The sequence below is a fragment of the Poecilia reticulata genome, chromosome 18 (genome assembly GCF_904066995.2).
Source record: "Poecilia reticulata chromosome 18, P_reticulata-male-v2, whole genome shotgun sequence".
In the NCBI taxonomy this organism is placed as follows: Eukaryota; Metazoa; Chordata; class Actinopteri; order Cyprinodontiformes; family Poeciliidae; genus Poecilia; species Poecilia reticulata.
In genome coordinates, this window is record NC_088847.1 from 2,218,773 (window position 1) to 2,244,539 (window position 25,767).

Below are 25,767 nucleotides of genomic sequence, written 5' to 3' on the forward strand. Positions count from 1 at the left end.
GGTAGTACTTTATTTGAAGGGGTGTGCATAAGACTGACATGACACTGTCATAAACATGACATAACACCTGTCATGAACATAAAGAAGTCTTTATAAATGTTTTTGACAGTTGTCATGAAGTGTCATTCGGTAAATAATGACACTTTTAATGCAAAGTTGCTCTAAAAGTTGCATTAAAAGTCAATTAAAAGTTCCAACTTTGCATGATTTTGTAAATAATGACAATTCAATGCAAAGTTTGCATTTTTAATGGACTTAAAAATGACTTAAAGACTTCTTTATGTTCATGACAGTGTCATGTCAGTCTTATGCACACCCCTTCAAATAAAGTGTTACCAGCATGTTTAAATGAAAAATATTCTATTAGCATTCATGATTGAATGAATATACTTTATTAATGAATATACTTTCCTAACTCTCCATAGTTGAACTGTTAAACAACATTTACCGGCTTTATTAAATTCCTGTTAGCTTCTCGCATCCAACAGCAAATTAGTGTTGGTTAGTTCTCATTTTCACTGCTGTGTGAATGACTGGACAGTTAAAAAAGCATTTGCATTCTGCTGGCTTCCACAGCTCTTTCCGCTTCCATCTCTGCAGTGTTCCCATCAAAGCTGCTGTCAACAGCAGCATCTGGCTCCATTCCCGGCTCAGGACAAAGAACCTGACGACTGCTGAGCAGCAAGCCTCCATCAGACACCAACATGTCCTTAAAATAATTAGCTTCACAAAACAAGCTTTAGGACAAAATCTTAAATAATACCCCAATCTGTCTAAAATGGTCAATTTTGCATGTTTGAAAATATCAAACAAATTGCTCACGAAGGATCACATAAGAAGTATTAAAACTAGGGATGCTCCAATCAAGTCTTTTGCTGCCGATCACCCATGAGGGCCGATCACCGATCACTGCCGATCACCTGGATTGGCTGTAAATTTTTTTGCTTTAGGTATAAATGCTACTACTCTTAGAAATGGCTGTAAATTTACGGCGGAATTCCAGCTGTAACATACTGTTATTCCAAAATACGGTAGGATATTGTCAATTTGATGACAATATCTTCTCTTGTCAGAATCAAGACTGATGACTGGCAGTAAAGTACCGCAAAATAATTGTACAATACAGTTTTTTCCTAGGCAAGACATTTTACTTGTATTTGCATCTTAGAGAACCAGCATTTAAAGACAATATTAAACAGCAACTACAACAAAAACCGTCCGGTTTTATATTTTACTGAGTTATTTATATTAAGTCTTATCACCGATATGTCTGACATGTATTTGTAGTAAATATTCTTAATATCCTGTTCAAACTAGTACATAAATTGTAAATAAAGGTTTTTAAAAAAATAGAATAGACTCATCATCTTATTTGTTCCTAGATCGTCAGTTTCGGACGCTTAGGGAGCGGTACAGCATTCAATGAGAGAACCCTTCTCGTCAATTATTGACGCGAAGGGGGTATTTGATGCGTCAACATGTGACGCTGAGGGAACCTGCCCAAGCGTCAATATATGACGAGTTGGGAGTGAGAACGTGTTGGATATTTCCACCACAACACATTAAATTGAGAAAAAGCTCTTGTTTTATGTTTTCAGAATCTTTAGTGGGAAAGCCATCCTTTTGTCTTTGTGTTGTATTTGTTGTAAAATGAAGAGCTGCTTCAGATGTTCTCAGCCTGTACCTGACTCCTGAACAGGTGCTGAGAGCCACCCAGGACTCTGGATGTCCTCTGACATGGCCGTGGTAGAAGCAGTGATTCTGAAAGACAAAACCATTAAATCAGTGTGCTTCTTTCTTTTTCCTGTCCATGTCTTCACAAACAAAATCATGTTCTGTTCACGACAGCTTCAGCAGGGGAAAACATTGTCAGCAATATTTGAACATTGTAAAAATGGTGAATGTTAAAGCTCTTCACACATCTATTCAAACATGATGTTTGCAAAAAATGAGCAGGGCTTATTTACCACATTTTAATATTTCGAATCATGAATTTTTTTTGATACAACAAAAGTGTCAGAAGCCACAGAATCAAGTATATCGCTCCATCCAAAAAATCTGAATTCTCTGCAGCAGCAAATAAGAGCAGCCTGGCAGCCATTAAATCTCACATCATACAGCAATGATTCTTCAAGCTTAATAGTGTCAATTTGTTATCATGAATTGACACTATTAAGCTTGAAGAGTGTGTCATGTTAATGTCCTTTTTTATATAACAGTGTGTGCCAGCCATAAGCTCCTCACTGATGACTTTCCTTTTAGGCATTTTGTTACATGCCTGAATGCTGCAGGCGGTGAACAGCTGGAACTGGTGCTTTTAAAAAACACATCACACTTACAGAACACAACGTTTGATATACTTAAAGCTTAATTGACAGCATTTATTTCGATAATCCTTTGTTAGCATAGTTCATAGAATGTGGAATCAAACTCATTTTAATATTTATGGAATGTTACACATCTGGCCATACTTGTGGAAATCTTTCCAATTTTGTCATGTTTTAGTGACAGACTTTAATGCAGGTGAAGTGAAAAAAAAAAAGACTTATTTTTTAATTAATACAAATCTGAAAGGTGTGGCATGCCCTTCATATTCAGTGTCCCCTGAAAAGTAAGTGTATTTTATTTTTATTTTTTTAAAGACTACTTTAATCATTAATATAGTCTTTTTTATTTTATTTTGTTCCCCAATAAAATATTAGTATTGTTTTATGGCCCAGCACTAGTTTAGGGTTAGTTTTTCAACACATCTAATGGCTTCTTTCACATGTTTGTTCCAAAAGAGGGCTGTGAATACTTCTGCATAACTGATTTATTTGTAATGGAGATAACTAATGTTGTGTATAATTCTACTCCTTATTAACTGTGAAGAACAAATGTTCACATTTGGAAAAATAATCAAGACTTTGGAATTCACAAATAGTAAATGTAAGAATAAAATAAAAAATGCAAAAGCTGAGACAGTGCTTCCTCCTTTCTGATCTGTTCTGAAAGAGGAAGCACTCCTTCTGAGGAGGTAACTGTTTACTTCAGTCATCTTTGTGGGAACTGAAGTAATCTATGATAAAAGCTACAGGAGCAGAGAAGAAAGTCAAGAAATTAAAACTTTCACAGTTTCAAGTACAAAGATATGAGACCTTTCCTGGTTTTGAAAAGCAGGTCTCCCAACGGGTCTCAAGACCCACTGCTAATATTGAAGAAGGGTTTACCACCTGAAGAATGAAATTATGCCAGCATGTTGATTTTTGTTCATTCAAACGTCCCTGTCAGCTCATTGGAGCATGAAATGAGGTATTTCATTTGAACAGCAAGCAGCAGCGAGGCTCTGTTGGAGCCAACACACCAATCAGTTGTCGGTGAGAATTCTCCTTGCCAGCCTGCAGTAATTAATCTCATTTCTTGAACAGGATGTATTGTGGATAATGTCCTGAAGCACTCAGGAGGCTGGAATAACCTGCCATCTGTATCAGGTTCCGGCATAGAAAACACCTTTCATGTGCACAGACAAGATATCATCCACATTATGAGCTAGGTGACCAACAATAAAAATAAATGAAATGACTTCAGCACTCTGGCATTTTTCAGTCTGGACTTTTCTCTGTTCTTGTACTGCAATGGTAGTAATCATTCAGTTAGTTATGAATGGTGATTTAATAAAGCTAGTTCATAATGAGGGTTGCACAGGGTTGAGGTTACATTTGGCTTTGTAAAGCAACACAGACTGCAGAACTCTAACTGTTGAGGATCATAAGACCAGACCAGATTTCTTTTGAAGTGGTCTTGAAGGATTGTAAAAGTCTCTTTCAAGATTTTGGCAGAAAAGTCAGAGGAAAAGTGCCTTAAACTTAAAAACTAAATCCGTTATATTCAATCCTTATTAAATACTAAAATGGCAAACATTTTTTATAATAGTGACGAACTTCTACATGTGTGTTGTGATTTGAGTTCTGTGTGTTTATTTGAGGTTTTCTGTGTTTAATTAGATCTGTGCTCTGTAGAAGTCTCTGTGTTCTCCTGTCTGTCTTGTTTCTTCACAAAACAAGCAAACAGCTTCCGAGTGTTCCACGTCACATCTGCCGAAGGACTTTTTCAACATTGATTCCGAGGAGGAATTCAATTACCTGTTTGAGCAGTTTAAAAGACTATTTATGATGGAAATAGTTCTGGAACTTTATGATTCTTTTATTCAAAGACAATCCATTGTAGCTCTTGCTTCCCCTGTTCCAGTTCCAGTCCCTCCGTTGTCTCCTGCATCATCCACACCTCTGGTTACCACTGCAACCACTCCGCCTCTCGCTGCCAGTCCGCCAGATCCTGCCACTGCTGCGGCCCCAAAAGGCTCTTACGTCGCCTCCCGAGACCCCAATTCCTTCGTCGCCAAAGTCTCCTTCGCCGGTGACGTCCGCCGGACCCTCCTTCTGGGGTCCGTCTTCTGCGCCGTGGTCGGCCCCCCAGACTATCGATGGCAGGTTCCGTCCTGAGAGTCTTGTGAGTTTTTGTTTATGGACTGAGTTTATTGTTATTTTATTAATAAAAACATTAAACCAGGAGGTTGCACCTCTGAATTAATGTTTTAGCCAAGACCACTTGCTATGTTTAATTTATAAGTAAGGCATTGATTTTTCATATTCCCCAAAATCACTGAGTAACATTATGTCCAACACTTGACACAAGTGTCCTGTTTGATACCTACGGTGTAATTGTGGTTGGTCATAGTCACAGGCTGTCCATCTTTGTTGTAGTATGTCTCTGTAAACTCTGGGCCCAAAAGCTCACTAAGAGACAAAAAGACAAGAGAGGGGACAAGAAAGACAATGGTGGTGAATTAGCATATGACAATAAAATGCCACAAAGCTTGTAAACAGTATTGTGCACACATTAATGTGAAATAGGTGGGTCTGTTTAAATGGAAAAACAGTTAATACATTTGCTCCACAGAAAGCTCATCCTTGCTGACAAGACAAAAAAAGTTTCAGCTCAACCTTGCTTGGAGTGCAGCACTTGCTAAGCTGATCACATTAGCTAACGGTGTTAGCTAAGTGATTGATCATGCCTGTGTGCACAGTTGCTTAACAATAACAAAGGTCATTTTCTGTGTTCTGTTACTCACAGTCTGGGCAGATTGAATGCACATTTAAATCGTCAGTGCATGGAGAATGATGGACAGATTCTGACCAGTAGTGACCCAGTAGTGACCTGTTTCCTTAGTACTTGAGTGTTTCTCTGCTGATTATTGGTTCTCAGTAACTGCATTTCCATTGACCACAACATTGCGCAAATTGAAATTCTAAGGATAAATTTGCTTAATTTACAGGGCAACTAAAACCATCATTGTAGAATCGTCATCTACAATGTTCCCAAAACACTGCATATGTAACTGCAAATATAAGGGGTTTGTTGCTACCACACCTCAAGATGTCAACGTCTCCTCTAATGGCTGATAGATGAATGTATCTTTTGTAACTGTTTAGCTGCCATGCCATGTTTTTGAATGGCTTATTGCGTGAACAAACGTGTTCGCGTGATTTTAATGGCATTTATTATTTAAAGGAAACACCGCTACTGTTTCCTTTAAAAAAACACAACAAAATTGTGTTTTTTCAACATTAGCAAAATTACAAAGTTTTGCGCAAACTTGTAATGTAAATCTAGGTAGTGAGGTTAACATTTGACTAGTTTCAAGGCAACAGACAAAAATGTTCAATGTTCTGATCTTTGAGCCACATACTTTCCCTCCTGCCAAACGGAGAACTCCACCTTTCTTCAAATTCCACAGATTATCTCCAAATTGTTTCTGAATCATTAGAAGAAGTTACTCTTGAGGGACGTTTTGATCCCACTCTTTATTCAGGACAGTGTTCTTGGGTAGAATTGTGAGTAAACAGTCTTGTCCATGAGAAGAGAAACACAGAGATTGCAGCAAGATGCTTCAGTGATTTCAGGACACAGGACTTGTGGTCTCATCTTTTCTTTTCTACATAAATCATTTTCTATACATACTGAATTTGTTTTTCTGGGACAGACACATCTTCTCTGCTACCCTTCTTGTTATTCAAAACTCTTCAGCTCAGTGTAAATTAAGAAATACTCACATTCACCTGCTGCCAACATTATGCAAGTTCTGAAACGGTATAAAAATCAATCCATAGTCCATAATGGAACTCTTAAACATCCAGTGGCTTCGCCTTTACATCTGAACCTTTCACATAGAGTTCTAATGATCCAGAAAACTCATTTAAGCTGAAGTATTAGAAACAGCATGTTTTTTTACAGGCAGGCATTGCAAACAAAAGACAACAATAATTTCAATCCTGACCTTCTTTCATACACTCTTAGAAATGGCTGTAAATTTACGGTGGAATTCCAGCAGTAACATACTGTTATTCCAAAATACGGTAGGATATTGTCAATTTGATGTCTTCTTCTGTTGTCACAATCAAGACTGATGACTGGCAGTAAACTACCGTAAAATAATTGTACAATGCAGTTTTTTTCCTAGGCAAGACATTTTACTTGTATTTGCATCTTAGAGAACCAGCATTTAAATATTAAACGGAAAGAAAAAATACTTTCCATAATAAATCTTTTAGGAAATTAATTGAAATCTACAGAGCATAATCAAAAGTGTTAGATTACCAGTGTCGGTGTTGTATGTTAAAAATACAATGTTAATTAAACACTTGTTTAGTCAAATTCAAAGATCGGTTTGTCAGTTTCCCTAAAGAGAGGGTGTTTGATAAAGAGTTGCTCCCACAATCGCAACGTTTCTGTGACGTCACGTGTTTGCCCGGGAGGCAGCAGTATGGCGTCTTGTCTGGATCTTATCATAACAAGGTAAATTCCCCAAAACGATTAAAACTTTGGTCTTTATGTTCTCTTTTTAATGTTCTCTCTTTAATGTATTTATGTAATGTAATGGTGATGTATTGTCTGAATGTTTGTAACTCCCTGGTGGACATTATGCCACAATATGTGCTGCGTTTATGCTGTTATGTATTCTGTATCTCAATAAAGATCTGTTTAAAAAAAAAGGTAAGTTCCATGTTAAGATCATCATGTGATTCTTGAGAATAGGGACAAAATTGGTTTTAATTTTCCCTTTTTTGTTGTTGTTGTTATTTCTCAACGTTATGTCTGCAAATATGACAAATAATGTTTTGGAAATGTAAATATGCTGAGGTGCAGGCTCCCAGTTGCAACATTTTTTTTAAATTACATTTTTAATCGACCTGACCCAGAACATTGTCATCACCATCTGACAAAAATAAATATACAATGATTTTTAAAATACCCTAATAGTGATATTTTTACTCATTTTATGGACAAATGCTTCTCAAGGAACAAAAGAAATATTATTTCAAACAAAAAACAACAAAAAGTCAATTTGACGAAGTTGACAGTGCATGATGGAGTTGACACAGAACTGAAGGTGGTGACAAACGAGTAAAATGAAAAACTTGATACATGTGAAGTAATGCAATTTATGTAAAATACATTAAAATGAATTAATTGCACATTTAAGTGAGATTTGACAACAATTTCACTGAAAGAGTCACAAAAACTCTGATGGAGTTGACATCTGACGGAGTTGACAAAAATGCCAAACTACCTCAATTTATATGATGTTATTCTGAAGGAGGCCATATTGTAGCTCATCAGGTTCATGAAATCCTTACATTATACCAAAATTAAGCTTTTATTTCACAAAATTTCATCAAAGTTTTGAAAATTGTCAGTTATGGAGTTGACACATCATGGTTGTGACAAACAACTTAGGAATAAAACAGAAGAAAAAACTAAAGAATAACATAAGCTAACCAGAGCTAACTAGCCCTCCTTGCAAAGGAAGAGAAAGGAAGTGGTCAGAAGTTCTGGTGCCCCCCAATAATGCCAGATTTTTTTTTTCCATTCTTTTCATGTCTGACGGTGTTGACAAAAAATAGGGACAAACTTCAATGGAGTTGGAAAATATCTAAAAATTATTTTTAATTCAATTTATTGATACTTTTATAATTATTTATATGACTACTTATACTGTACTTAATTGTCATAATATATAATTTATGTATTTCTTTAATTGTTTTAAACTATTATAATGTATTGAGTTCTGCTCCTGGACACGGGATTTTACAGGCATCATCCACCGACTACAATGTTTAAAATAAAAAACACAAGGAAAACATACATTGTTGTGCTCACATGACCCAGGTTAGTTTAGTCAGATATTTGAAAAAATTATATGTTGTGTATATTTTATTCAAATGTTGTGCTTTATCCATAGGACCTGTTTTGTCCCTATTCTCAAGAATCACTGGTTTTTTATTTTGATTATTTTTAATGAATGCATTAACTTTCTGTTTGCGAAAGAGTATCAACTTATGCGTGACGTACGTTTGTTTGGATATCACGGTACGACTGTTCAATACAGGGGTGCTCAAGTCCAGTCCTAGAGAGCTGCTATCCTGCAACTTTCAGATGCTTCCCTGCTCCAATTAACACACCTGAATCAAATGAATGGCTGGTTAGCAGGTCTGTTCAGAGCTGATCCTGGTCTGTTGGAGTAAAGATGCATCGAAAAGTTGCAGAACAGTAGCTGTCGTCCTCTGTCATCCAGAAGTGGTAGCAGTCATTGGAAACAGAGAGATTCTCAGCGATGGGCACGGCAAGTTAAGAGAGAAAAGATACAAACTACTATTTTAATAGGCTTTTATTTTGAAATTATACATCAGGTCTAGTTGCCACTTTCTAGTTCTGTTCTAGAGGTGTCCCTCTGTCATCCAGAAGTGGTAGCAGTCATTGGAAACAGAGTTTCTCAGCAATAAGCATGGCAACTTAGAGAGAAAAGATACAAAATACTATTTTAATAGTGTTTTATTTTGAAATTACACATCAGATCTAGTTGCCACTTTATGGTTCTGTTCTAGAAGTGTCCCTCTGTCATTCAGAAGTGGTAGCAGTCATTGGAAACAGACAGTTTCTCAGCAATGGGCACAGCAACTTAAGAGAGAAAAGATACAAAATACTATTTTAATAGGTTTTTTATTTTGAAATTATACATCAGATCTAGTTGTCACTTTCTAGTTCTGTTCTAGAGGTGTCTCTCTGTCACCCAGAAGTGGTAGCAGTCATTGGAAACAGAGAGTTCCTCAACAATGGGCACGGCAACTTAAGGGGAAAAGATACAAATGACTTTTTTGATAGGCTTTTATTTTGAAATTATACATCAGATCTAGTTGCCACTTTCTGGTTCTGTTCTAGAGGTGTCCCTCTGTCATCCAGAAGTGGTAGCAGTCATTGGAAACAGAGTTTCTCAGCAATAAGCATGGCAACATAAGAAAGTTGCAACTAGATCTGATGTACATTAAAATAAAAGCCTATTAAAATAGTACTTTGTATCTAGTAGAGAGAGAGATATTAGATATTAGTTTTTATTTTGTATTAGTTTCCCAGCATATATTATTTTCTTTTTTCAAATGCAGCGGCTGGAAACCTATTTTGAGTAGCTCAAACATGGACCGGATGTGCACTTTTATTATGAGAGCAGCACATAAATGGGTGTACCATAATGTCTTGAGCTACCGCGCACTTGTATATTGTGTGCTGGGCCGGCTGGACGCTGAGCTGGCTAGCTTTACCGAGGTGTTGCACCGGCAATGAAAAAAAGTTGTCACTCATGCACTTAATTATTGTGTGGAGGTGTTGACTGAGGTGTCGCAAATATGGGACAACGCTGTGACCAAAGTCTGCATTGATATGACATTCAGGAACGATCTGATTCTTCTGGACCGATCTTTACTGATTAAATTTATTTCAGCTCTAAGTATTTAATATCTAGGTGTTTTATGGGAATGTGGATCTTTCAGATCAATTTGAGAAGCAATTTTGATAGGTAAACTTAATTTTATTGTGTCACGTAGCTGGTCTTGGGTGCTGGTCTTGACTTGGTCTTGGGTTGGTGGTCTTCACTTCAACACTGCTACGTGGCTCCTCGGTTGCATGTCCTCCCCCACCCAACTTCTTTCCATCCCCTTTCTGTTGGATTTCTTTAAAAATAAAAGCCATTAGTGGCAAAAAAAGTGAAGTTCATGCTATATTAGGACAGGAGACTAGATGTTTCCAACCCTGAAATTATGATGCATAGAATCACATATCTAAGTGTAAACTATGTTACAGAGAGTAAACATAATAAAAACATGCTTTGTCTGTGGCATTGTTCATTAAAATGGCACATTTCTAATGTAATAAAATTAAATACGATCGGTTCACTTAATGATATTGTATTAGGGATTAGGTAATGCATTCAGCAAGCACTTTTACTTTTAATACTTAAGTATTTTTAAAAGGCAGTACTTTTTTACTTTTACTTAAGTACAAATGTTAAAGTGGTAGTTTTACTTTTACTTGAGTACATTTTTGTCTGTGTATTTGTACTTTTACTTAAGTAAATTTTTTTGAGTTCTTTCTCCACCACTGGTCATGGGGCAGAAGCCTGTCTCTGTCACTAAGTAATCAATCACCCATCATGACACACAGAGAAATACCAGGGCCTCAGAGAGGAACTGGAAAAAACCTGGAAGGTGAAGACCACAGTGGTGCCTGTGGTCATCAGGGCCCTTAGGGCAGTCATCCCCAAACTGGAGCAGTTGCTAAAACAGATCCCAGGAACAACATCAGACATCTCAGTCCAGAAATGTGCAGTTCTAGGCACAGCCAAGATACTGCAGAACCCTCAAGCTCCCAGGCCTCTGGTAGAGGACCCGAGCTCAGAGGATGAAACAGACCACCCACAGAGGGTGAGAAGGGAATTTTTTATAACACAGCCCATGTGGGCCCCACATGTGAGGCCACATGTGGGGGCCCCACATGGACCCTACATGGTGGTGGGCCCACATGGGTTTGTCCATGTAGGGCCCACATAGGCTGTGGCCCTACATGGACAAACCCATGTGGGGCCACCGTGGATGAAACAGACCACCCGCGGAGGGTGAGAAGGGAATTTATATATATAAACTTTATTTCTTAAGGTTATATTTGTATTATTAATATTTTATACACTAGATGGAATAGCTTGTCAACTAATAAGCAATTTCCCTTTAGGGATCAATAAAGTCTATTCTATTCTATTTGTGAGCCGCATGGCTGATATATAAACAATATTAATGGGCAATAGACAGACAATTTGCTTGACAAAAGAACCAATACGGCTGTTTTTATGATAACATCATAAATTTATATATTTATTTTTTCATTGAAAAAACAGTTTAACTTAATGAGTATTTTCCATTATAAATCATATCTCATAGAACTACAGCTGTTGTCATTTCAGAACAGTATGCAGATGGAGATGATGCTTTAGTAGTAAAGAGAATGTCAATGAGGCCTGAAATGAACATTGTGATGACTACTGTTGTTAGAAGAGCTGGGGTCATTAGTTGATAGCAGGTCCTTTAATTCTCAAGTTGATGCACGTTCCTTAGGTGTAGAAAAGTTTTTTTTTACAGAGATCTTTACATTTATCTACAGGAGAATGATTCTTATATCTCCATCAAGCTGCAGGTGTCAATAGCATCTATGGCAGGGGTGTCAAACTCCAGTCCTGAAGGGCCGCTGTCCTGCAGTTTTTAGATGTGCCACAGGTACAAAACACCTGAATCAAATGGCTTAATTACCTCCTCAGTTCTCCAGAGCCTTGCTAATGACTTAATTATTCTATTCAGGTGTGGTGCAGCAGAGGCACTTCTAAAAGTTGCAGGACACCGGCCCTCGAGGACTGGAGTTTGACACCCCTGATCTATGGCTTCCACTTTATCTAAGGTTGAGTCCTACACATCCCTCTCCTATGTCAACACTCTCCAGCCAAACCTTTGGTATGCCAAGGTGTTCCCAGGATAACAAGGAGCATCCTGGTCAGTAACCTGAATGATGGAGCTGACCATCCTAACTCAGCTACTCAGCTACTCGGAGTGCAAAGAATAGTGCACCCTGAGTAGCAATCAATAGTGACAGTACAATCTGTCAATACCAATAGTCCTGTCAGTGGATCATGTTCTACTATGTGGGAAGTGTTGGCCACAGTTCTATCTATATTGGACTATTCTGTGCCAACAAGCTCAATGCAGATTAAACAGGATTCACTTTCAGTGGATGGACTACTGCAATGCGTGAGCATTGAAGCAAGCAATACAGAGCACACTCTTGACTGGTCATATTTATTGGGATCATTCCATTGTGGTGAGAAATTTGACATACATCTGTTCTCACTAATGTCGCACTTTGAGCATGTGAACTGGAGCACGGTGAGACCAAACCTGAGCTATAGGTAGGTTAGTTTAGCTGCAGAGTTGGTGACTCTTCTACACCACAGAGCGCTGGTCAGCAGCCAGCCACAAACAGTCTGTCTGCAGACAGCCATGTTCTGTGACATGGAGGAGGAGGACGATGTACATCTCCCTTTACTGTTAGCAGATTATTTAAATGCATTGTGCTCACAAATCTTTAATGTTACTCTTTGAACAAGTTATGTCCGTTTCAACAAGGCCTAGTGAATGACAGTTGTCCTATTGTGACAGACTCTTCTCTTGGCTCACTAGAGGTTAGTCTTTGCTTCAAAAATGTATCTAACTGGATGCTGAAAAAGACTATGTTGTGTTCAAGTTGTACTAAAAGCTATTCAAGCTTAAAACAACATCTCAATGCTAAACATGTAGCAGCAGCAGACGTCTTCAAAGCTAATGTCAGCGTCCACAGTCCAGATTTTGGGATAAATCCTTTCATTTTTGTCCATGAAACATCTTTGACATTCTCTGGACCCTTCCGAGCTAAAAGCACTGAGTTTCCGTATAGTTTCCAAGTCACAACGAACAGGTCCTAAAAGCTAAAGGGAACTAACTGTAAAATGCATTAATTGTTGTATTAATCTCTATTATCAGTGTTATTTTTCTGTTTCAAGCAGCAGTTGTCTCCATAAAGCACCTGGGTCTTCTTGAACATACCTCTAACTATATGTTGCTTCCATTTGTTGGGAGTTTTTACTTTAAACTTTTATGTTTTCTGTGGATGAAGCAAACTTGATGAGCCTTCACGGCATTGCACTGGTATTCAATACACTGTGCCCCCAGGTAGTGGAGAAAAAAATCAATCAGTATTTTTACTTGTATGCTTAAACTGTACATGAGAGAGAAAGCTAAGAATGCGATAGAAAATAATGGCCACTCTGGTAAATGATTGTTCAGCTTAACAATGACAGTGTTAAACCTCTTTTATATTATTTTCATGCCTATTTTTTAAAACTGGCAAATGTTTTTCTACCTTTCAAGATTCTGGGAGCCCAGCGACTTGATTGATGATGTTGCTCAGCTGGGAGAAGAGCCTCACAGCAACAATTGCTGGGAGTATTGTGCAGTATTGAGTATTGCTGGGAGAATCACAACCATCAAATCAAAATACTGCACCTGCAGACGTCACAAAATAAAATAGGAAGATTTAAGAAAACACAAAAAACTTTACACAATAATTTGTACCTTAAGAATATTTTGCTATGCAAACAAATGCTTTTACTGTTAAGTGGGACCAGCATTACATAGCTTGTTTTAAGACCCAACGGCTGATTACTTCATTAGGATTTAACTGAAGTGCAAAATATTCACATTGTTTATTTCAATTGTATTTCAATGTGCCTTTTTAAGATTCTATAGTTAGTGCTTCTGTAACCGATAACACATATCCAGTCATATTTTCAAATTGTTTTTAACTGGTGGATGACTGGTGGACCACTAGTGAGCCACTGGTAGGCACTGGTGGACCAGTGGGAGACAGTGGTGGACAGCGGTGGGATGCCGCCTCTACCACGAGACTCAGAAGGTTTTCTGGGGAAAACCTTGAGTCCCTTGACATTGAGGCTCATATTTATACCTGTTAAGTCTGGATGGAATTATTTTCTACCAAACAGGAATTCCAAAAACATTGTTGCATTTCTGAGATCAATCCACTGTATACTGTACATGAGCTTGTCCTTCCAGGGTCCCAGCATGGGCTAGTGTTGCTTGTCTACAGAGGTTATTGGGCAAGAGAAGTACAACCTTGAGGAGAGAGTCCATTACCAGATTCCCCAAATATTTATTATAATATATTTTTTAAAAACAGTTTCTGAAAGCCAACTCAAGTCAAATTCAGTGTGAAGTTAAATCAGAAAAAAAGGGTAAAGGAGAGAGAAAAAAAAGAAAAAAAAAAGTCATATGACATGGACCTAAAAGAGGGACGGACAAGGAAAAAAAAAGAGAGAAGACGGAAGAGAGCCGCCAAACAAAGAGGACAGGAATTTGCGGACTTTTTAAATCAGATCCTAGTCAACCTGTGTAAAACTGGATGATCTTGTAGATGAGCAGAGAGGCAGCCGGTAAGACATTAAGACATAAGCTGTATTGTTATGAGATCGGACCGCAAGGTTGTCTACGTTCCTCCAGCCAGTCTCCAGTTTGGCCGACCGGATCATTAGCACCTAATAATGACAGCTGAACTGAAGTGGTGGATTGCGGCGGTGACGCTTGCCTTTCATTAATGGACTTTTATGATTGAATTGATTATTGTATTGATGAAATGGATTTGGGTACCAAGTTCAACTATTAATTAATTTATCATCAACTTCAAAGAATAACTTAAAGCTAAATTTATAATAAATATTTATGATTAATGTTGAGAAGCAGATGTATGTATGTATGTATGTATGTATGTATGTATGTATGTATGTATGTATGTATGTATGTATGTATGTATGTATGTATGTATGTATGTATGTATGTATGTATGTATGTATGTATGTATGTATGTATGTATGTATGTATGTATGTATGTATGAAATGTAAAAATAAATATTAACTTGAAATGCACTTCAAGGTTAAGTTTAAAGTTAACATAAGTTTAGTTACTTGTGCATTTAATTTTGATTACTTTGTATGTATTATCTATATAATTTGCCATTTCCTTTGTAATTGAGTGAAATTAATTTATACAGATTAGTAATTATTTTGTTTGGGTTTGTTTAAAGGTTTTTACCTGCACCTTCTGGACCAACGGTGAACGTGTCTATACACTGTGAAATAAATGGAAGTAAAAGCAAGAAAAAACTGTTTGGTCCTTTGAGTAAATCCCTGTCATTAAGAATCTGCATGGGGCCATCCATCCCTTTTCAAGTGGGGAAGTTGCACAGTTTAAAATGAACTTGACACTCAGTGTGTGTGAATTTAAACCAAATCCTAATCGGTTTAGATCTACAGAAAGAGGCTGCTGAAGTATGTAATGACAGATTTAGAGGGACAGGAAACATGAAAACAGGAAGCTATGCTTTCAGTGCACCATAAATTCTATTACAGATGTGAGGGAAGTGAGAAGTGCTCAAAAGGTGTTATTTCTTTTTTCTTATCACAGACACCTCTTGCTGCTCAGCTGCTGCTTCTCTTCATGTTTGCATTGATGCAGAGCTGCAGAAATGTCATGTAAAATCCCCATCATTAGAACATCTGCCTTAAAAACATCTCTTCATTGCTACATTGCTTGACTTCACCATAGCTTATGGAACAAAGGCCCCTTTTCTCTGAAACAGTTGAAACATGTTACTAACCACAACCCCCAACACCACTGCTGATAAAAGATTTGATGCTGTTAAGTACTTATGAAGTAAAGAAAAAAAGCAATGCTGGAACATTACTCCAGGGTACTTTTCACTCAGTAATTTTGTTGCTGCTATGAAAAATTGTTTATTCTGTTATTGGCTGTTACTTTATGCTATTTATTGCATTGGAAGGTTAACAAAGCTTCCAATGTAAGCTCTATGTCAGCTTTACATTGAAAACTCCCATGGAACCACAAAATCCTGGCACCCCCCATCTCATGGGGGTCACCAGCTTGGTCACACAGTGCTGTGGGACATCATAAGTCTGCCAATGTGGTTGGGTTGGTCACTCACTCTGGTAGGAACATCAAACCTAGGCTGACCCCACAGCGTTGCAACAGGGGTGTGGTCAGGTCTGCAGACAGGAGATAGTGACTGATAAACCATGATCTATGGGTTCATAAGAGTGGAAGTTTGGAATTACCATTGGTGGCAGAATTTGATCTTGTTGTTAACAAGCAATGCTGTTACTCTTGTGCTTGTGGAATATACAACGCTGAAACAATGCAACAGAAACATAACTGTATATGAATTGTGGAAGGGTGCATTTCAATTTACACTAGATTGTCTGTGCACATATTCAATCTTTATAATCTAAGGAAGAAACCTGAATGAAACATTATGTTCAAATTACAGTACAGTTTTAGAAACATGCAACGTATAAGAAAGCATGTGGACTAAAAAGCATCCCTGTGTAGACTGTTTGATCAGTTTATTTATGTTGGAGCATTTGACTTGTCACAGAAACATGGCTGTAATCAGCTGATCTGAAATTGGCCTTTTATAGGAAGAAAAAGTGCAGCCTCTGATCGAAGACACTCTACTGTAGGAAAGTCTGATGAGGACGCTCAGGCGTGTCCTCAAAGTTCATAAAGAAAAGAATCCTTCTTTGTGCAGTCATCTCCATGAGTTCCAGACCATTCCTCAGAACAGAACCAGTCTTCTTTATCAGCTTGTTGAGCCTTTCACATCTCTTTTTCTGATGCTGCTACAACAGATAATGACAAAATCCTTACATTCTCTACAACAGACTTATAAAAATCTGCGAAATCTTGTTGCAAACACCAAATAACCTCAAGAAATAAAATCTTATTGCTTATTTTTTCCTGCTGCTTTACTATTGAGTCTCCAGTCCACTCTATTATCCAGGTATCCAAGGCATTTATACTCCTTCACCAGATCCACTTACTCCCATGCTGGTATTTGACCTCCTGCTTCTTATGAACTTTACAGTCATCTCCTTTGCTTTGTTCACTGTCAAGACAGTAGGGGTGTAGTGATACAATAATTTCACGATACGATACAATATACGATGTTCTGGTCACGATACAATATGTATCACAATATTTGTTGAGCGATACAATTCGGTGCATTTTTACGATTTTCTGAAAGATTTTAGAACAGTGATTTTAGTGACATTTGGTGTTCCATAGACTTGAATTTAGTTAACTGAAAATTTATTAAAAGCACCAACTGATTGGTGACTCTGATTGGACAGTCTAACAGTCTGCAGCTGGACAAAATGAATCAAAGATGCAGTGAGAGAATTAGTTTCTGCCATTTAATTCATGTGGATTTGACATAACTCAAAAGTTTAAACGGTAATCCAGGAGCAGAGTGGGGAGATTATCGGCCTCTGTGGACTGAGACTCTCAGTATGCAAATGATTGCACTTATGTTTTTTCTTTTGGACACTGTGGCTGCTTTTTGGAGTAAAAATGCAGCCACAAATGCAGTCTTTTGGAATATGGGGAAAAAGGCTTTTCTACCTTGGCTTCCGGAGTTAGCCGTGGCTGTAAGCTGCTTTCTTCTAACTATTAAAGTAGTGGCTCCTCTTCACCCTGTAGTGATCGACTCCCTGCAGCTACGCATCGCCGCTATTCCCCTGCTTGGATCTCTGAGTAGCTGCCTCTCAGACTGCCAGGATCTCATAGTTCTCTCAGTCTCTGACACTCTTTGTCTGTTGCTAATAAAATTGATCGATCAGCCATTGTTATCATGAAAATCCTCACTGCACCGCGGATTCCGGCTGAGGGGTTTTCCTCTTCGTCTTCCTGCTCAAAACACAGCGCCGCTGCTGCGCGACCGCTTATGATGTTATCAACCCATGTTCATTCTTCAGGTAATCCTTTATATACAGAACAGAAACCGCTAAGCTAAAAACTAATTACGAAGTGAATGAGTCGAAATTTACATTAATTTCGCGATCTCACTGCTTTTGCAGCTGCTCCGATCGCGCCGCTAGTCCGTTGCGCTTCTCTTTCACTGTTACTTAGGCAACTTTACTTCGTTTCTCAGCAACAAAATACAGCCCATCGTTATTTATTGAATATTTAACATTTCCAAAAACACAGGAATCTAATGTTTCGTTTCGTTTTGTACGTTTGGAAGCTCATTCCCTCTCACATAATCGGAAAAGCCGGGGAATGGCGGCGCTTTTGACATTTCTCTGACATTCGGAAAAATATGGTTTACTAATTTTAGCATAACTCCGGTTATACTTGGCCTATTAACACAATTTAAAAACTGGTGTGTAGTTTATAATATGCACTTTAAGCTCAAGTTAAAAGTGAGACTGAGGGAGGCAGAGTCTTGCTGCTACGCCGTAACAAACTAGAGTTAAAAAAGAGCTATAAGGCTATGGACCCCTATGGTTTAACGCACATATGTCAAAGTCAAGGCCCGCGGGCCATATCCGGCCCGCAAATCAATTATCTATGGCCCCCTGAATGATATTTAATTACTATGAGAACCGGCCCGCAAGCCAGAGCCGCCCGCTCGTGTTTTGCCTGCAAACACTACATTTCCCATAATGCAACGGTAGCCCGCGAAGTGACTACAGCGCGCCCAAACGGCTTCATTATTCATCAGCTCAGAGCCTCACCCCGAACATTGATGAACTTGTACAAAAGATGAGACACCTCCAAGTATCAGGCTCAGCCTCAGACAAGTGAGCATCACAGAGCAGTAACGTATTTTCAGTTTATAAGTTTCAGTTAAATTTTTACATTTGTTTCTACAAAACGTGATTTTTCTTTTAATGAAGTATTGTTTTGTCTGTGTGCCATATATTTTTGTATTTTATTTTATTTTATTGTATTTATTTTTCAGTTGAATGGATTCAGGTAAAATTGCAGATAAGAGCCATGAGAAAGAATACAACTGATTTGATTTATTTTTTTACTTTACTATTTGAAAGCAGTGATCGGTAGGATCATAGAGAAGCACACTAATGCATTTTCAGTTTATAATGCATGCACTTTGATTTATGCATCTATCTTGATATTAAGAAACATATTTTGTTTTTAAAAACAATTAAATTTGTTGCTGTTTGCCTCTTGAAAAATGTTTTCCCTTGAAGTACTGACAGAGCCATAACAAAATATTGCTTTATTCATTTAATCGTTAAATAATATACACTGTGTTAGGTCTTGGTTCAACAGGCTATGTGCAATCATTTCAATATGTTTTAATAAACATTAAACCAGTCCGGCCCTCGGCTTGTAGCAAATTTGTTTTTTTGGCCCTCTGAGTATTTGACTTTGACATCCCTGGTTTAACGGATCAATACTCGTGGATGAAAAATCGATACTTTCCGAGGGCGTAAAATATCGATATATATATATATATCGCCGAATCGATTTATTCATACAGTCCTAGACGCCACAGGATTTACCTGCTGTGCCCGAACCCATCTGGAGAATTATTACAACTGGACCAAGTCGGACTCCGCTCGTTCCGCCACATACAAACCTGTCCACCCTCCAACGAAGCCCTCTCATCCAGCGCTCTGTTTGCAACCACTTACCTCCACACCAAGTAAGATCCAGTCTGTTTACTCCTGGAAAATCTTTCATCCACTCTTACTAATCCGTTGTCTCTCGTTGACATACGATCCGGTCATCTGTTCTAGAACTCATTCCCTTTCCCTTTTCCCCTGGATTCAATAAACTTATCATTGTTCATTTATTTGCCTCTCCTGATTGTGTTCTCGCATGTGGGTTAGAAAACTTGGAACCAACATGACAGAGGGTGACTCCAAATAAAACAGGTGAACACAGAAGCTCCTTCATTCATGATTAAGACCTAAGTGTTGGCAGAAGTAGCAGAGATAATTTAGAAAAAAATCTCTCAATGCCTCTCCCTCTCCTTATTTGCTGCCTTGAATATAATAAACCTTCACAACACCTACTGAGTCTGCTGCAGTTGCCACCATATGGGGTTATGATTTTAGTACGTCATCGAAGGTGCACATGTTTATCTTATAAACAATAATCCATTTACGTCTCCCATGAACAAAGTGCTCATCTGACACCTTTTTAAAATTTTTTAAAAATAGTTTTTATTGGCTCTAGTGGCCTTATTTGGGAGATCAGACAGGAAAGTGGGTAATGAGAGCAGGAAGACATGCAGCAGGGATCAACAGGCCGGGACTTGAGCCTGCGGCATCTGCGTCGAGGATTAAAGCCTCCATACGTGGGTTGTGCTTTGCCCCTGTGTCACCACAGAACCTCCATGTAACACACATTTATCCCTGATCAGAAATTGTGGTAAACTGAGCAGGTCAAGTAGCACAACACACAGCACAATTCTATCTGCAGTTGTTTTTGTTAATTTTGCGCATGTGCGCTTTCAGACCTGCAGAGAATTTCATACTTCTGCGGGGATGCTACAGAAAAGTTTCAATCTGAAACCTGGTTTCACAAAGTGCCGGTGTGAAAGACTCCAGTCGCTGGTGTCATGTAGAAGTTACTGGATCGCAACAAAAATGTATTTAAAGAGTCGCTCAGTGTGAACTGTTAAAGTGAGAAGTCACTATATTTTTAGCACATTATCACCGCTTAGGGTAAACTGTACATCCCTGTGAGGAACATAGCTGTGACGCTAAAAATAGTATGAACAAGTTTCCATGCATGTACATGTGGCTCACAGACACATATAGATCCATACAAGCCTTAATAAATGGTGAGAGAGCACCTGCTTTCACATCCAGACATCAAACAATGCCTCAAGACGGCAAAGAGAACCTGACGTTAACTCTTCTCCTGCTGCCATTCAAGTCCTCACTATGAGAAATTCTGCTCTAGGGATGTGTTCTCACAGTACGAATCACCGGAGCAATGCTCAAGAACAACGCTGCACTTCATTATTGAATAGCAAATTATACTCTGTCTTAAATGATCACTGGTCATCAGTTTTGATTCTGAGGCATGTTGGTAATCTCTGCCAGAAGACAACACTAAAAGCTATAATCATTTTCATTTACCCCTAGATAAAACTTAGAACATTTCAAGGCTGCAGTAAATAAAGCTTGACTAGTCTGACCCAGAATCTTATAGAGGGAAAATACAGTAGTAATGTTTTTATATCATGTTCACATGATGAGTATTGCTTAAGTGTCTCAAAGGGCCCAGGTTATTGTGCCAATAATATCCACGTGGTATATCTACACCAGACTGCTGACGTTTTTTACAGTGTGTAGCAACGCCTAGATCCTAGGAGCTTTCTGAGAGTCACCTGTTCTAAGATGATAAACATCTGACTAATGCAGGGGCCTCAAAGCTGCCTTTTCTTTTGCTTCCATTCTGTTTAAAGCAGCTAATGAACAGAGAAACAAACCTCTCAGCTATCCTTATACACTCTGATCAAAATCTTAAGACCAGTTAAAAAACTGCAAGAATTTACGTTTTGCACTATTTGATCTTAAGGTTCTAAGTAGAGCTTCACAATGTTAACAGAAGAAATCAGCGTAAGAGACAAAAACTTTTGAGCGGGGAATTAATTGAAAACTGCAATTTTACTCAAACATGGTTTTTTCAGCTGATCAAAAGTTTAAGACCATAGCTCAAAAAAACCTGAAAACCCCCCAAAAAAGAAATCAAAGTGTCAAAAAAAGGACTCAGTAATGAGTAGCTCCACCATTCTTGTTGATGACTTCTAACAATCGTTTAGGCATGCTTGATGCCAGTGTTTCCAGGAGGCTAATGGGAACGTTGCTACAAGTGTTGAAGATGGCTTTACGAAGGGCATCCACTGTCTGGAACTGATGTCCATTTTTGTAAACTTCCCTTGCCATCCATCCCCAAATGTTCTCAATTGGGTTTAGATCCGGGGAACATGCAGGATGGTCCAAAAGAGTGATGTTATTCTCTTGGAAGAACTCCTTTGTCAGGCGGGCATTGTGAACTGCAGCATTGTCCTGTTGAAAAACCCAATCATTACCACACAGACGAGGGCCTTCAGTCATGAGGGATGCCCACTGCAACATCTTCACATAGCCAGCTGCTGTTTGATGCCCCTGCACAACCTGAAGCTCCATTGTTCCATTGAAGGAAAACGCACCCCAAATCATGATGGCGCCCCCACCACTGTGCCGTGTAGAAAACATCTCAGGTGGCATCCCCTTGTCATGCCAGTAACGTTGGAAGCCATCAGGACCATCAAGGTTAAATTTTTTCTCATCAGAGAAGGCAACTTTCTTCCACCTTGGTGCACCCTTGCAAAGTCCAAACGGGCAATTTTGTGGCGGTGAAGACGTGGCCTTTGAAGACGTTTTTTGTTTCTGAAGCCCTTCTCTCTCTCGCAGATGTCGTCTAATGGTTATTGGGCTGCAGTCAGCACCAGTAATGGCCTTAATTTGGGTAGAGGATCGTCCCGTGTCTTGACGGACAGCCAATCGGATCCTGCGGCTCAGAGCTGGTGACATTTTTTTGGGTCTACCACTTGACTTTTTTGTTCCATAACCCTCAGGATCATTTAAAAAATGCAAAATGACTGTCTTACTGCGTCCAACCTCAGCAGCGAAGGGACGTTGTGAGAGGCCTTGCTTATGCAGCTCAACAATCCTACCACGTTCAAAGTCAGTGAGCTTTTTTTGCCATCAGGAGGTCTTGACAGTGTAAAGACTTGACAGAAAATGACATGGAATCCATATTTTTGCACAGCTTTTGGCTTTTAAAGATTATGATCTTAAACTTTTGATCAGCTGAAAAAATCATGTTTGAGTGTAAATGCAGTTTTCAGAAGATTCCCTGCTCAAAAGTTCTTGTCTCTTGCACTGATTTTTTCCTTTAACATTGTGAAGCTCTACTTAGAACCTTCTTAAGATCCAATAGTGCAAAATGGAAATTCTTGCAATTTTTTGACTGGTCTTAAGATTTTGATCAGGAGTGTATATTTCTGAAAAATACAAAACCAAGTCCACTGCAATTTAAATTAAATAAGGCAGACCATAAAATGGGCTTTTGCTAAAGGGGGAAGAAAGGAGAGGAATATTAAACACTCTTATCAAAAGAAAAATGGCTGCGTTTCTAACAAGGCTGAAAGAGAAAACCAGAAGGTGTAATTGAAAGATTGCTGTGTGTCTGAATTAAGCATTTTGTTCTAGGTCTCCAGGAGTGCTGAGAGAAGACATTCATCACATCAGCAGGAAGGGCTGAAGGTGATAAGGCAGCAGCCAGGTGACCGGAGTTGGTATGGTGACTGCAAGGGAAAAACAAGTACTTTTATAATAATTACACTGTTCATAGGCCTGAGGTGGGAAGTTAATGGCTTCTGAAAGAAAGAGGGGGAAAAAAATCTATATTCAAGCAGCAGTTAATGTAAACATGAGTTTCTCCTGGTCCTCTCTCAGATATCTGGATAAACATAACTTGCTGGTCAGATGCCAGATTCTGCTTCAAACACACAATAATTGCATCATGTGTTTCACTTTGCAGTGGAAAGAAAAATGTTGGCTGTTGGGCTGTTGTTTACTAAAACCATAATAATCAATACTTTTATATTGAAGGCCATAGTTATCAGACTTCTTCAGGACTGGAAAACATCTGGTGCCAGTTTAAAGCTCTGACAAGCCTGCTGCTTTCTGCCAAACCCAGCAAGCTGAGCCTAGTTAAAGGTTTAGCCAGTTTGTTTTACAGACAGGTATGGGAACTATTTCAGCTTGTTCCCAATATTTTTTCCAAAGCAATCTGGCAGGAACAGTCAGACCATTTCATAAAAGTAAAATGAAGGATGCAGGTTGGGAGTGGGAACCCCGGCGAGTAGGGGAGGATGCAGACTGAAGCAGGAAGTCCCCCAGGTGTATGAAAGGAGTGTATGCACATGAATGTTCTGTAACTACGTCGCCTGTTTCGCTTTGGGTGAATAAAGGAGAGCCTTAAAGGGGCAGTATTATGTAATCTCCAGGCACAAAGTGCCATTTTATAGCACAATCAATTAGCTATTTTACTGTCAGTTGCTATAAAAATGCAACTAAATTATATATATAATTAAACATATAATTACTTTGCTATATTTCCACTGAAACTGCACAAAGAGTTTCATGTCTATGTGTACATTTATGACAATTGATTATTTTCACAGCATTTTGTGTTTCAAAATTCTCCAAAGCATCTCTTTCTGTACCCATACAGCATATGGAGTTTGACTTGTGCTGTTGTAACAAACTGAACTTGGTGATGTTTGTTAAGATAACTCAAAAAAGTCCTAAATGAAGAAGGTGACCCAGACAGCTTCTGTGGTCCAGTAAGCACACTCCACAGAACACAGTCTCCGACTGGGGAAACCAGAACCCTCAGTGTTCACCACACCACTTCTAATTGGCCCCTTGGCCTGTTCATGGTCTGTCAGCTTTATGATGTGCAGACAAACTCCTTGAGATTGTTCCAGGGTCAGTGTTAATAGCTGCAGCTGAAAACAAAGGTGTGGTGGCAGCTCAGGGTCGCTCTTTGTGCTGTCATCCACGGTCAGTTTTATATTAGCCATATTTTAGCTTCAGTAGAATATTACAAGAATTAAAAGGGGCCCAGTGAACCACAATCAAGTTAAATCAGAGCAGCTGAAATTAGTCGAGACAATGGTAAGAAACAACAAAGCATGGTTTGACAATTAGCGGGTTTCCATTCCAGGACATTGAGCAAAATTTGCTGGCAAATAAAAAGTTTTATTAGGAAAATTCCAAACCAACATCATGCAACATCACACTGCTTTGAACAGTTTAAAATAGTCACAACACTCTGATTAAACAGGAGTCTGTCTGTCACTGCTAAAGTGCTATGGTATTGGCATGCAGTCGATAAGAAAGAAAAATATAAATAAATCACCTACCCATTAGTATCACACACTATTATCTCCAAGTTATCTTGCCTGCTTGTGCAAATCAGATTTTTTTGTAACTTTTAGTATCTTCTAGCACAAAAACACAAGTAATTATGTACAACTATGGCAAATTGTAGCCAAATTGAGCTCACCACAATGCACCACAGTAGCTGGACCAGGCCCTTAAGCCGTCAGATATTAAAACTGAAATCCCAGCATATTAGAGATGAATAAAACAAAACCAGCTCCTGATTTCAACTACAATTCATATGGAGACATGGAAATTACCAAGTTGTTGGGGAAAAATCGATGATAGATGCAATGACCAGGAGAGACAACAGTCATAAACATTTGAATTTAGCTGAGTGTGAATTTATCTTTGTAAAATCGGATTCTCTTAGGATTTGTATCCTAATTAAATTCTTGTCAAGTCTGAAGCCTTCCTTAACGGCTGCACCGCATTCAGCTCAGCCAGACGGGTTTTCAGTCGCCCTTTTCTTCACTACAAGCAGGATAAAGCAGGTATCAACTATTTCATCACATAACATCCCACAGTGGCACCACAATCAAGACTTTCATTTACATAAAAACAGCTTACAATTCATCTCGGAACATTCAATGGAAAATTTGCAATTAAAATGAAATGTTGTCCCTGAGTGCTGTAGCAACAGCCTGAGCTGTGTTGGTGTGTGAAATACCAAAGCTATGAGACAGAGCTCGGCAATCAGCAGTAAACTAATTGAATAATACAGGCAAACAGTTTTGATGTTTATTATGTATATTTATTATGTGATGATTATTCTGCTCACTGGCTCATCTTTAGTAATGTACACATTTGTTAGACGTTTTTTTAGAAACTGAGTAAACACATGCACACATACACACCTCCTGTAATGTTACCCTCTGAGAGAGACGAGCTGACTCTGTGCCAGTTCAATTACTGAATAAATGACTTTTTTTGTTTTGTGTTACAGTTTTTTCCCCAAATGGCTGTTTTCATT

At 38.5% G+C, this 25,767-nt stretch overlaps 1 protein-coding gene across 3 annotated transcripts in view; it reads right to left on the reverse strand.

Moving 5' to 3' along the window:
* Positions 1-25,767, reverse strand: part of adam19a (ADAM metallopeptidase domain 19a) — a 182,697-nt gene that overhangs the window by 65,471 nt on the left and 91,459 nt on the right. For all 3 annotated transcript variants that reach the window (XM_081600059.1, XM_081600058.1, XM_081600057.1), the window contains exons 4-5: positions 4,694-4,775; positions 1,685-1,761 (exon numbers count right to left, since the gene is read on the reverse strand). In XM_081600059.1, coding sequence (XP_081456185.1) covers positions 1,685-1,761; positions 4,694-4,775 — 159 coding nt within the window. The remainder of the gene's footprint in view (positions 1-1,684; positions 1,762-4,693; positions 4,776-25,767) is intronic.